This window comes from Nannospalax galili, unplaced genomic scaffold, assembly GCF_000622305.1.
Source record: "Nannospalax galili isolate Female #2095 unplaced genomic scaffold, S.galili_v1.0 scaffold487, whole genome shotgun sequence".
In the NCBI taxonomy this organism is placed as follows: Eukaryota; Metazoa; Chordata; class Mammalia; order Rodentia; family Spalacidae; genus Nannospalax; species Nannospalax galili.
The window spans coordinates 1,020,958-1,035,148 of NW_008357047.1; the positions used below are offsets into that span (position 1 = coordinate 1,020,958).

The window sequence follows — 14,191 nt, forward strand, 5'->3', positions numbered from 1 at the left end:
TGGGACTGGAGTTACTGACAGTTGTTAGCTGCCATGTGGGTGCTGGGATTCGAACCGGGGTCTTCCGCAAGAACAACCAGTGTTCTTAACTGCTCAGCCATCTCTCCCGCCCCTAATCAGTTATAATTAGGTGCGTTAGGAAACATGGTTCTTAGTCTTACAATTGAATGCTCCTTTTCTTACCTCTCCTTTCCAACTTCTCCAGACTCTATATGAGTGTGACTTCCTGTAACCAGTGAGCTCTGGTTTAGCGTGTTGTGATGAGCCAGGGCTGGATGGGAAGCCCTTGTTTCAGGCTGTTGTGTGAAATATGGTTAGCATCTGTTCTACTTGCTTCCAGAGCATGGGGGCCAGCAATCCTGATCTTTGTTTTTTGGCTGTGCTCTGATACAGAGTCTTGCCAATGTTGATACTGGTCTTGTCTCTGAGCCCTTTTATGTGATGGCCTTTTTGCCTAATATTGTTATATGTGTGGAAACAGGAGACTAGACTAAACCATGACCCAGTGTACTGCTTCTTCAGAAAGACTAGGTAGTGTTCCAAAGCACTTGTATGCAGTGATGTCAATCTGCATTTGTTTTCTATTCCTGCTTCTTGGAGTCTTAATGTTCCTAAAAGAATACATCAAAGGCAGAATTGGACAGTCAGAGCTTTCTAGACAGGAAGATGATGAATTCACAGCCAGACTGAACTATGTAGCAAGGATCTCAGAAAAATAAAACAGAATTATTTTCCTATGGAATGTCTGAAAAAGACAACAGTAATAGTGGAATTTTGAAATATGTTTAGATTTTAATTTTTACAAAGAAAAGTTGTTTATCTTATTGGGAATATACCTATGAATATACATTAGTGGAATAAAGAGGTTGTTCAGATAAACCAAATTGTAAGGCTCAGATTATACTATGAACATGAATGACTAAACTCTCAGGAAGGAGAAGGGAGATCTGAATTGCTCCAAAGGATTAAAGCATTATAAAATATATAATTGTAAACAAATTATATTTCAAACTAAGAAAACTAGAAAATACAAGATTTCCCCAACTCTTAGAAGATGAAGAGGTGTTTGTAAAAATGAATATGTATGAATGCTTATATGTTTATCTATATGTGTATATATATGCACATACTATTTTTGTGAGTGTGCATGCATTTTTGTTTCTGTGGATTTTTATATGATGTCACATTGAAGTTAATGAATATTCACCAGTGTCCTTTTAGAAATAAGTGACAAACTGTGAATTTAATTACATATATAATACAAACACAAACACATATAGTAACTGAGATTCATAAAGCAAAGGACATTATATTGAATATAGAAAAATGATGCCAGACTTTGATTTTGTATTTCCTCTCCTGTTAGTTCCCAAATAATAGAGAAACATTTCAAAATTAGCTCAAATAAAACTATAAAATTCATAGGAAATCGGGGCTTATAAATATTTCTGTTAGCAATATCTATGTTTTGCCATATTCTCTTCCAGATGTCATGTTTTAATGTCTGCAGACAGACTTATTTCCATCTATCTTCATCTTAAAGATATTCTTTGTTACCAAAATAAGCCTAAATAGCCAAACAGTTTGTGGCTCTAACTAATTCGCTTGGTAAATGTTATTTAAAAATAATTCATTAATGGTTAATTATAGTAATTTTCCTAAAGTAAAAATCCTTATATAGGTCACAATTGCTGCATGAGAATTATAAGACATGCATAAGGGGATCTAGGTATGTAGCTCAGTAGAAGAGTTTTTCCCTAGCTCGTAGGAAGTTCTGGGTTCAACCCTGTAAGGGGCCAGGTAAACTGGTAGAAGGAAAGGTTAGTATGAGCAACAGAGAGAAAGAAAGACACTCAGTCTTCCTAACAGCAGAGTAATTTTAGTCCCAGGCCATTAGAATAAAAACAGGAAGCTACTCACAGAACTTGCAAATCTAACCCAGAGAAGTACAGATATGCACTGTCTCCTTTAATTAAAACTAATTACTACTTTTATTTTGAAATATCTTAGCAGTTTGTTGTTCAATGAATCTAATATTCAATGAAACTGGTGAAAGAATGATAATTTATTATGTATGATTATGTGCTTGACCGTATTAATTTCACATAATCGTACAAGACGGCTATAAGATGGATTAATTACCATTATTCCAGTGTTGAATCAACAGAACACTATTATTAAGAGAATCCTGCCAATTCAGACAACTAATCCACACTATCACTGAAAAGTTCTAAAGGACACTGAAATCATAGTTGAAACATCTAATGGCCAATTATAAAACATTGACCGGAATTATAAATCATTGACAGGAACATGATACATGATATATCATCATAAATGACATTAACTTTCATGGGACATGTTAGCAACTAGTGAGAAGTGGGTCAACTACTGGTGCTTCTGTCTGTTGTCACAGCTCTGTCTAACATTGATGGATCATTTATGCAGCTTCTCCTGATGCCTGACCTTCTGTTCTTTCTCTTGGCCCTGGGATCCTGAACTATGGGGATATTTCAAAAAGTTTCTTTAGCTTCTATCCCAGCATATGGCTGAGTTTAGCCTGTGGATAATATCTACAGCCATTCAGCATACTGGATAAAAGAACATGCAGATGAATTGCTTCCCTTATCCAAATACCAAAATTCCTTCTTTACTTTTCAGTTGAGAGTTAGCAACCCTACATACATATGAATGTGTGACGTATGAACACTGGTAAACAGCATGTAATGATTAGATCAGGATATTTGGCAAATCCATCACACCAGATATGTCACTTCTTTGTATTAAGAACATTCAAGTGTTTCTCTGTTAGTTATTTTGAAATAATTGTGGTCATCCCTAGTTATCCTATGGTCTGTGCAGAATTAGAAGTTCTTCCTCCTATTCATCCACAAACCTAGACCCCCTCTCCATCCTCCCTCCTCAGAGGTCCCTTGCGTAACACATTTTTTTTACTCCAACCTCAGGTAACTGATTCATAAATTCTCATTCTTTGGTCTACAGAAAATTCAAAAGTTCCCATTGGTACCGACATTTCTGACTTCATTATGAATACAGTTTCTCTAATAAACAGCTCCTTATCACTGCATTTTCAATTCATATTATGTCAGTGGGCCACCTGTACAAGATATTAACCAATAAAACCTGGTCAAAATCTTGGGTTACTTTAAGAGTATCATCAAGAATAATCCCCCTACTTTTGTTGTGTTATTCCATATAATTAATTATAACTACTATTAAGCCAGGCATGTTGGCACTTTCCTGTAATTCCAGCATTCAGGAAGCTGAGGCAGGAGGGTCATAGTCTGAGGCTATCCTAGGCTACATAGCAAAACCCTGTATCACAAACAGGAGCTATGCTTGTTTTGCCATTAGTTTTTGAGAAAGCAGATCTTTTGTAAAATAAATGCCACTTCAATCTATTGAAAAATTGCATATCCAATGGCAGGATAGTACTCCATATGTTGACCTCACCACAAGTTTGTCTAAACCTTCTGATAGAAAGAAAGTTTATTTTTGCTAGAGTAAAGGCCTTCAAATATCAATTGCTATCGATTCTCCTACATAAACTGTAAATACCCCAGAATTCTAGTTCTTACAACATTTAAACTTGTGCAAAGCACTCCAAACAAATAAGCCTATTCTTTTATCTACATCTCATGCCAATGCCAACTTTTTGAAAGACTTGTCTATAATTCGTCTCTTTTTGTCATTTCTTATTCTTCAAAAAGATTGTCTTTTAGAATTCTGCCCTCTCAACCACAGAAAATTTTCTCTTTGAGACCAACATGAATTTCTGCTTTTCTTTTTTACCACTTGTGAGTGTTCTACATGAGGCTGAATAAACACACTTTTTTCCCCCAAGATTTTCAAGGTCTTCTGGTGCATAGACTCTCTAACCTCTTCATATGCTTAGCCTTTGGAGTCAGTCAAAATCTCCTATGGCCCCTAGCAAGGGTCTATGGAAGGTCTACTATGCTTCCATCATGATATTACCAGCACCGTAGAGGAACGCGTGTAGCACACTGAGCTTCCAATAAAGACTAAGACTGCAAAATCAATTTGGTGGCGTAAAATTGAGACCATTAGAATGAATGTTTGGCAAATGATTATTATCCTACTATTGAATATGTAATTTTTTAAATAAACTGAAGTAGTTATTTAGTCAAAAAATCTACTTTCTCAAAAAAGTCATGACAAAAAAATCTTTTTTTCTTCTGTTGAAATTTTCAAGTTAATTTCAAATTTATTCAAAGAGAACCATTTTCTAAAATATAATATGGAAAATTTAAAGGGTTCTACAATAAATATTTCTTTATGGGAAATGCATTAAAAACAAACATACTGCCTACCCTGATCATTGTTCTTTTTCATTTTTCAGCCAATCAAAGCTGTCCTAATGGAGCTCTGACATGTACCTCATCAAACAGCTGCATCCCAGCTCACCAGCGCTGTGATGGTGTGGTCCACTGCATGGACTTCCGACTTGATGAGTCTAGCTGTTCAGGTACTCTGCTTCATTTCAGATTTTCTTTGCCATGTGAACTACTAACTAAATTTACAGGTGATACTAAATATTAAAATATTAAAAGCAGATTTTCTAAATAATAACAGGCATACATTTCTATTATTGCTTTTGGAGCAGGAAGATTGTTGATATTAAGTGCTAGGTTTATAAAAATGTTTATAAACAAAGAATAGATTCTTGCTTATTTCATACAATATTCACAGAACAATGAAAAGTAAAAAGTGAGAGATGTTACTCAATTAGCAAAGTAATTGTAGTTCAGGCATGAGCACCTGAGTTCAGATCCTCAGAATTCATGTAAAAAGGTGGGTGTGGTGGGGGAGGCAATCCTGGGGAGGCAGAGAAAGAAGGATCATTAGGAATCACTGGTCAGCTGCTATTGCCCACTCACCGAGCTCCAGGATTCATGAGAGACCCTGTGTTAAAAAAAATAATTAAAGTGGAGGGCTGGAGAGATGGCTCAGCAGTTAAGAACCCTGGTTGTTCTTGCAGAGGAACTGGGCTCTAACCCCAGCACACACATGGCAGCTAACTGCCAGTAACTCCAGTTCCAGGGGATCTGACGCCCTCTTCTGTCCTCCACAGGCATTGATTGCATGGCACAGGCTCACTCACCTACATGCAGGCAATACACACATACACATAAAATAAAAATAACATAACATAAAAAATTTAAGTGGAAAGCTGTGAAGAAAGATACCCATTGTTGATCTCTGGTTTCTGCAGGCACAGACACACACATGCATGCACCTGCACACATACGTGATCATGTACATTAACATATAATGCAAACACCACGTACACAGATACACGCAAAGGAAAAAAAGTACCAATTATAATTTAAAACAATATAATCTAAGGTCATTAATATTTAATAATCTCTGACAATTGCTCTGTTCAGTAATAAACAAACCTAAAATCTAAATTTAGTATTTTTTAAAACTTGCATCTTTTTTCCTTCTTTTCTTTAGGAGTAGTTACATAATTTAGTCATGAAATTTAAATAAACATATTAAATCTTAGGTTGCTTTTGGACCATGCTTCTGAGCTTTGAACGCTCAGGAGTGTAAGAGCTGGTAGTGTTCATTAGTGGTCCTGGGTGAGTCACAACTGTGATAAAATTCCCTGATATGTTGCAGGCTATTACTGCTGTAAATTTTTATTTCATGCAAGAGATAGTTCAGAGGTGATATAATTCAGTTACAACTAAAAGATAATATGAATCAGTAATAAAAGATATATTTAATAATTTTCCTAAATTGATTGGAATTATTTAAGTCAAATCATGGAAAAATATATTTTCTATCTGTCAGGACACAAATGATGCTATGAAATAAGTGAGAAAAGCATGACCCAATCATAGTCCCCAAAAGATTCATTTATCACACTACCGAATTGTATGAGTAAAATAGGAGGCGAAGAAAACAGGGGGTCTTGTCGCCCCAAATACACAAAGGCAACATACAAAAACAATGTAATTTCACATTAAGTCTTTACTAAGCATGTTTGGATCTCAGATACGTGGCCATTACTCTAGCCAAAGGGAGTAAGGAGGAAGCTGGGTGAGGAGTGAAGATGAGTGGGGATTCAGGTCTATAATCTCCTCACTCGGGAGCTGGGAGTAGGGAGATGGTGGGCTAGAGCCCAGTTTGGAGCACATAGTAAGACCTGCCACTAAATAAAGTTATGAGTAAATGGAGTGAGAAAGCTATGAGATTCTATTCTTTGGGATTATTGACACTTTACTTATGCCCACATAAAGGTGAGGCTTTTTTTAGGACATCCCTTTCTGAGCACAAATCATACTGTGTTGTGATTTATTGTCTGCACTGATGTGATGAACCTTTAAAAGTAAGGTCAGAAAAAGAAAAGACTTGCCACTCATAGTGAGTGACAGACACTCTATAGTTAATACTAGAGAACACATTTTTGTTACTGTGCCTATTACAGTCAAGCACCCTTTACTTACAGTTCACTTACAAAGTGCAGGTCATGTTGACACAGCTCCTGGTTAGAGTGACATACAGAACTGGTGAGGCTGTTACCAGAAAGGAAATCCATGTGATAGTTGCCTTCTGTATTTACATTTTGTATGCTTTGGGCTCATCAATCAAATGTTGCCTTTAAGACAGATTCATAGTACATGTTTGGCAACATACACCATGCATTTCTCTGTATTTTCAAACATTATCTTCCTGTAAGGTCAGCCTCCCTGAGAGTTTGATGAGCCCGATTCTTGCAGTGGCCAGTAATCCCACAGTGGTCTCATAGCAGATGGTGAGCATCTGCCTCACACGCCTCAGGATTTAAGTCATTACAAGAACATCAAATTCAGGCACTTTATGTAAATTTCAATGAATTTTTTCTGTTCCTAAGCACAATAAAAACCTATATTATTTTCAAGTTTTGGTGACTTATGCCACAGGAGAAAAATGTTGACCAGAATTCACCTAGCTAAAATTAAACTAGAAGTACTTTTTTTCTGAGTTATCTACAAAGATAATGGTTAATAAAGCTTATGCTAAAGTAATACTATAATTATGACGATCTTCCATTGGAAAAAGTTTAAAATGGCATCTTATAAAATTGTAGAGTAAAATATCACAAATATATCATTTATGTAATGTGTAATGATGGTAATGGTGATGATGATGATGATGATGATGATGATGATGATGATGACATAGCTTAATAAAGTTTCAGAGGGTTTAAAATAAAATCAAAACACAAAAGTTTCCTGGGCAATGACCATTCCACATCTCTGAGACATGGTACCTCACCTATGGACCTTGTGCTGGGATTTTAAGATATATAAAAGAGGGCTTAGGGATGTAGTTCAATCAGCAAAGTGCTTGCCATGCAAGAAAGATGACCTGCATTTGGATCCCCAGAACCAGTGTAAAAATAGAGCCAGACATGGTGGTGTGTGCTTACAATCCTAGTTCTGGGAAGGCAGAGATAGTAGATCTCTGGGACTTGCTGGCCAGCCATCTTAGGCAAATATTAGTGACTCCTGAATCCTAGTGAAATTGTCTCAAAAAGCAAGATGGATGGTATCTCCTGAACAATAACACACGAAGTTGTTCCTACAACTTCCACAAGCATGCATGCAAACACACACACACACTCTCACATACACACAAACACACAAGACGTACAAAACAATGTCTACTCTCTGGAGACTAAGCATGTTTTATAAGTTCTTCTAGGATCCCTACATCTCTTGAAACTATGTACAGATATTATTGTACATATATGTTCTTATCTTCACAGTACACAGGGCACCATGTTATTGAAACTGAATGGAATAAAACATTTGGCATTTTTAGACTAACAGGTCTTGGAATTAGATGACTAGGATTTAATTATAGTTTATTTGGGTTTTGCTATTAACATAAGGAAGTTATGGGTAATCACATGAAGCTTCCATTTCCTCCTCTGAAAAATGAGGGTTGTGGTAAATATCCCACATAATGTTATATGGACTAAGTGAAGTAACTACGCCAAGCTCTTTAGACATTCCTGACTCAGAGGCCTTCAGAAAGTGTACTGGCATTGGTGATTATACCAATGAAGGAAGAAGGACAAGGGGAAGCTGGAGAAGCAAGAGACAGGAGTGACATCCAGCCTTCCAGGCTGCCTCCCCCTCTAATGAATGTGGAGCAGAGTGAGAACACTCATTTACTATTTTATATACAACACACAAGTACAAAAGTGTGACAAATTAATGCACTTCCATCCTCCCAAGAGCCTTACATATATGCTTACTTTATAGATGAAGAACTTGCACATAAAATCCCAAACCCACATGTTTCATAAGTACCCTGGGCCAGGTGCCACAGGGGAAAACTCAGGGCTTGTGTGGTTATCCATCTTCCCACCGACGTCCAGTGTGGCAACTGATACTTTTAAAATTTCTGTATTTATTCAAAGGAAAAAAAAGTAGGTGCCTAACTGCTTATTTGCAGTTAAAAGTTATATCTGTGCTTGTATGTGTGGACGTCCTTGTCCAAAGTGATGCACTGGAATGCAATGAAATGTGAATTCCGCTACAGAGGGCATATCTATGTAATCACTGTGAGTTGTGTTGGCCCCCAGACACGAGATCTTAACAATCAACTCTGGGGCTACAAGTCAGTGAGAGGTCACTGTCACTAAAGAACTCGAGACTTGTGGCCATTGCAATATGCCCCAGGAATTCTTATATCATCCACTGCAAATACTGGACTCATTTGTTCCCAAGTAGCCATATCTGCCCCCTTGCTCATTCACCTACTCAGTGTTCAAAATTGCTTTTAAGAAGACTAAAGATGAAAATACTCTGCTCACTGTCTTTCCATTTAATTTCCATTATGAATCTATAAAACTTTCACAGAAAAAAATCTATAAATCTGTCCTCAAAACCATCAGCATGGAGACTGGGGAAATGGCCCAGTTGATAAGTGATTGCCTTGAAAGTGCGCAAAACTGAGTTTAATCCACTGAAACTGTGTTCTAAAATAAGCCTGGCATGGAGGCATACTTGTAACCCAAGCTCTGGGAGGGCAGAGATGTGTAGATGCCTGGTTGGTGACTTTCAGGTCAAGGAGAGACCTTGTCCCCAAAATGAAACAAAACAAAATTCCATAACAAACAGAATATGGTAAGATGGCGCTTTCAGAAGGATACCTGCTATATACCCAATTACACACACACACACACACACACACACACACACACACACACACACACACACACCACTGGCATACACCGCTTGTTCCATCCATGAGCCACAATCTTTCCTCAGTGCTCCACTATGCAGCAAAGCAAATGGTGATTCCCACAGCTGGAGCTCACAAGCAGCAAGGCTGTGCTTTGCCCTTAGCGGTCAGAATGAACATTAATGACCCCAGAAGGAAATGTGAGGTGACATGTATGTGTGTTCTGACACAGGACAGCAGCACACACTTAAGTGGATTTCCAGTAGTAGAAAACTGTTACTTAAAGAAGATGGAAATTAGGGCTGGAGAGATGGCTCAATGGTTAAGAGCACTGACTGCTCTTGCAGAAGACCCTGGTTCGATGCCAATCACCCACATGGCAGCTACGAGCTGCCTTAACTCCAGTTCCAGGGGAATCCGAAGCCATCTTCTGACCTCCGCGGCGTTGCACAACACGGGTGCACTCATTTACATGCAGGCAACACACTTATACACATAAAATAAAAATAATAAATAAAATATTTTTAAAAAAGAAGAGTTGTTACATAATAAGAAAAAATATGGAAATTGTACTTAAGGAAAAAGAAACATGAAAGGCTCGTGTCTGTTTGCTTGTGTTTGTCTGTTTGCGGTCTGGTGTCTTGGTGGACTGTCTCTGTCAGAACAGCTCATTCCTAGTTTTTTATTTTGTTTCTTGTTTCTGGTTTGGCTTTTGTTTTTTTGTTTTGGTTGGTTTGGTTTTGTCTTTTTTGTTTTGTTTTGTTTTGTTTTGTGTCTTGTTTTGAGACAGGCTCTTCCTGTAGTCCCAACTGGCCTGGAGCCTACTATGTAGACCAGGTGGCCTTGATCTCACTGAGATCCCCATGCCTAAGTGCAAGGGTTAGAGGCCCGTGCCACCACGGCATTTCTTGGTTTTGAAGGAAATTTCACATCTGTTCTGTTCAAAGAGGCAGGTGCTTACTATAAGAAAGGAAAGGCTTTTACTCTCATTCTCAAGACTGTACCCTCTGTCTGGTAGTTAAATAAAACTGAAGGAAGCCAAAATGGAAAACACACTACTGGGAAAACAAATAGTTAAAATTTTGAAAACCAAAAAGGATCATATTAGATACGGAATGTCTAATTAGTTACTGAATATCTAACATCTAATATGCAGTGCATTCCGACTACCGTTTCCCGGAGCCCCTGCTCCCGTCTTTCCTCACGCCTTGGGAATGCTCAGTGATGGGCTCATCAGTCTCTCCCAAGCTGTCCTTTTCCCCAGTATTTACTTCAACCCATAAAGTCTCCATAAAATTTCTGTTTTTTTTTTCTTCATGATAATCATTTTTATCAGCTCAAGTAAATGATTCTCCCCCTCCCTTCTTTCTCTCTGTCTCTCTGTCTCTCTCTGTCTCTCTCTCTCTCTCTCTCTCTCTCTCTCTCTTCCCCCAAGCTCAGTTTACTACTTAAAGGCTGCGTTAGTGTCACTCCATGTTACCTATAACAATGGCAGCAAAGGGATTTTGACAAGCCTACTACATAATGATATCTGACTATGAAGAGAAGGCTCAACTCCAGTTCTCTACCCTATATTTCTCATGGGACCAGAGCTGCAGGTACTGATGCCCTAGAATGCCTCTCTTCCGTGTCCCTCTTGTGTGACACTGTTCTTGGTTAGACATGAACAAACATTTGCTAACCCCAAATAAGAAACTAATGACAGATTAAAATAAGGATTCCATCAAAGTCCAACTTGGTGAAGCAGTGAGTTTTATTGGGGTTATTTCTAGCATCAGGCCTGCCTCAAAGACAGATGCATTCCAGTGCTGGTGACAGCTCACAAAAGCAGGAAGCCTGGAGCTCATCGCACAACTCCACAAAGCTCAGCAGGTTGGAGAGTGTTCTTTCTAGGTAGCTTAGTTGGTGTGAGCCTCTTCTTGTAGCCTGGCTGGTCTGAGAGTGCCTCTCAGAAGTCCTTAAGGCTTTATATATGCTTTGGGAGAGATGGGCCTAGTGAACCTGGTACCTTTGTAATTTTCCTCTATCATCAGTCATCCAATGAATGAAGCCTCCAACTAGCCATTGTCCCAGCCAGAAACTGGTATTCCCTCCGGTATTCGCTCTGGTTTTCACTTGCTGTTCTTCCAAGTGATCACAAAACTCTCAGCTACAGCATCTGCATATCTAATAAATGTACAGAGCTCTCGCTCCTGTGCCCCAGCCCTACTCCTTTCATTTAGGTAACAATCATTTTTTCCACAATTACTATGAAATACTTTTAACTGGATCTTCCATTTCAGTCTTGACATTCTTGTTGACCTGGCCCATTTCAACCGATGCCCGAAGCATACCAGGCCCTTCTCAAAATCCTAACCTGGATGAGTGGATACCCTCTGGGCCTGTGTATCTCTGGCCCTCCTGTTATCACATGTCTAACCAGAATGAATTTGCGCTGTTCTTCAAACACACTGAATTCATTTCTCAGCCTGGAGGGCGCTGGGCTTCCCTTCACACACAAATATATCACTGGCAAGTAAAAATGACTGCTTCTGATCCACAAAGCATCGCCTTACCCCCAAATTTACTGTAGTGTTGTTCTTGCTGCTCCTATCGCTTGAGTATATCCATCCCAAGACACGACAGCCCGTGCAGTGTTTAATGCCGTACTCACTTGTTTTGCATCCTCTGTGAGCCTGGAAGGTCAGGAACAGCAGGGACCATGCCCAACACACCCTATGGAGTCCTTATTTATTAAGGATTTACTGTGAATTAGGTGTTCTCTAGCATTCTCAGCACTGCTATGAGATGGATACTCTTTAGTTCTGTGTAACAGAGAGGAAATGCACACATCAAAGTTAACGACCTTCCCCTGTATTACACAGCTAATTAGTTGAGCTGAGATTCCAACTCAGGCAGCTGGCTCCAGGACCTAGTGCCTCACCAAGCATGTTAAGCTGCCTGTATTATTAATGATCATGTTTCCAGGGCCTAGCTCGGTGTCAGGCATTTAATAGGTGCTCAGGATAAATTTGTTGTATTAAAACTTCAAGATGATGAGGCTTTCTATTACGTATTAGAGTTATAATAGCCAAAAAGGATGGAATGGTATCCTGACAAAACAGATGTGTTTAAAAAAAGACAAGACAAGCAAGGTGGGCCTTGAGTAAACCAAATCCTTGGCCAGCCTTAGTGCGTCAGGACTAGGGAGTGAAGATATAAGGAGTCAGGGTCGATGCGTGCACCCCCGCGAGCTAAAAGCATGAACAGCTTCTACCATAGAAGCTATGTGAAAATACTCAGCTCAAATATTTTGAAATATTTAACCTGTCAGTACACCATCTTTGAAAATATATGATCATTCTAAACATGAACTCAGGGGTGGCCAGGCAATGAAATAGCAGTGCCTGGGGTAGAAGGGACAAACTTAACGCTTTGGCACCTGTCACAGACATGGAGACATATGCATGAGTGATTTATCCCCAAAGCAAGACAGGGGCTGCTGACCTAATTGGGAGTGAGGAGTGGGCACAGGTATGTAGACCTTAGCAACTGAGAAGTTAGTTATCCTCGGAGATTAGGTTCAATACATTAACAGTATGCAGCCTCCTCCCACATAATATTATTTATAATTAACTGTTGGCCTTTGTGATGCTTCTTTTTCAGAGTGTCCCATAAATTATTGTAGAAATGGTGGAATTTGTGTGGTTGAGAAATATGGTCCTGTGTGTCGGTAAGAATATTATCTATTTTATTTTTACATTTATTTTATCTGACATTTTTCTGTCTTGAAGTTGATATAACATAAATCAATATATAGTTATTAAGGTAAAAATAGCAGATTATGAAACTAATTTGCATTTTCTGTATGTGTAAGATAAAGGAAGATGTGAATATATTTCAAGAAATAGTTTTTTAATGTGTATTTTTACATATTTTTAAACATTTCTCTAGCATGTAGGATGCATCATTTCAATAATACTTATTCTTGCTTTTAATGTTTATATAAGATTTTTCAAAAGATATTTGTTCCTGTGTTTGACACAGGCTACTCTGTAGCCTGGTTGACCTTGACCTTTCACTGCTCCTCAGGCTTCCCTCTCCTGAGGGCTGGGTTTAGAGACAGGAGCCACCACACTCAGATCAAAAGATTTGTATCTGACATGGGTTCTCTTATTTAAGATATATTTACTGTCTGTATTTCCTTTCTCTCCTTTTTGATTTCAAATTCTGTATTTGACTTTTCTAATGAAAAAAGATAAACTTAATTCATAACCAAGAATTTTTCTGGTTTCTGGGGTGGCTGTTGATGAAAAGAACTAAAGCACAGATAAGGGATACATTTGCATACTCAAAGCAAAGGTAAACAAAAAAACAAGACCTTGTGATTTCTTTGGGGAATTACTAATACTGTGTCACAAAGACTGCTTGATTTTCATCTTTCTTACCCTGTAGGGAATTGTGCAAAAAGTTCAGTAAACTCCAAGGGAAATGAAGCATATTCCATTACATTTATGTTTATGACTTTTTAATCTACCAGAGTGGCTGGATATATTACTTTGCTTATTATAAAAGTGATTGGCGGTTGATATTCAAATCATAACAAAACACAAATATCTGGAACACACTGATTAATTAATAGCTATTTATGTTCTTACATCCTCTGTGTCAACACTAATATTTTAGGAAAGGTAGCTTGTTTTTCATCAGGGAGGAGCTCAAAGGGCCCTACCCTCACTGCTGAGCTATTGGTTACTGATGGATTCTGGGGCGGGACAGTCGTTGTCTTCATTTGTGTACCCACTAAGGAGCCCATCAGGCTCTATTGCATAGCTCTAACTGTGTTCACACAGATGATACTGGTTAAACTCAGTGAGTCTCCAAACAACAACCACAACAAAAGTAATAAATGTGGGAAGAAGACTTGGGAATGGGGGGGGTGATAGAGGTGAGTGATTGCAGGAAGGGTCATAATGATCAGAAT

The 14,191-nt window shown here is 38.4% G+C and overlaps 1 protein-coding gene across 1 annotated transcript in view; it reads left to right on the forward strand.

Moving 5' to 3' along the window:
* The window catches only part of Malrd1 (MAM and LDL receptor class A domain containing 1), a 721,844-nt gene that overhangs the window by 601,144 nt on the left and 106,509 nt on the right, over window positions 1–14,191 (forward strand). The window contains exons 34-35 of the mRNA XM_029557135.1: window positions 4,382–4,507; window positions 12,874–12,940. Coding sequence (XP_029412995.1) covers window positions 4,382–4,507; window positions 12,874–12,940 — 193 coding nt within the window. The remainder of the gene's footprint in view (window positions 1–4,381; window positions 4,508–12,873; window positions 12,941–14,191) is intronic.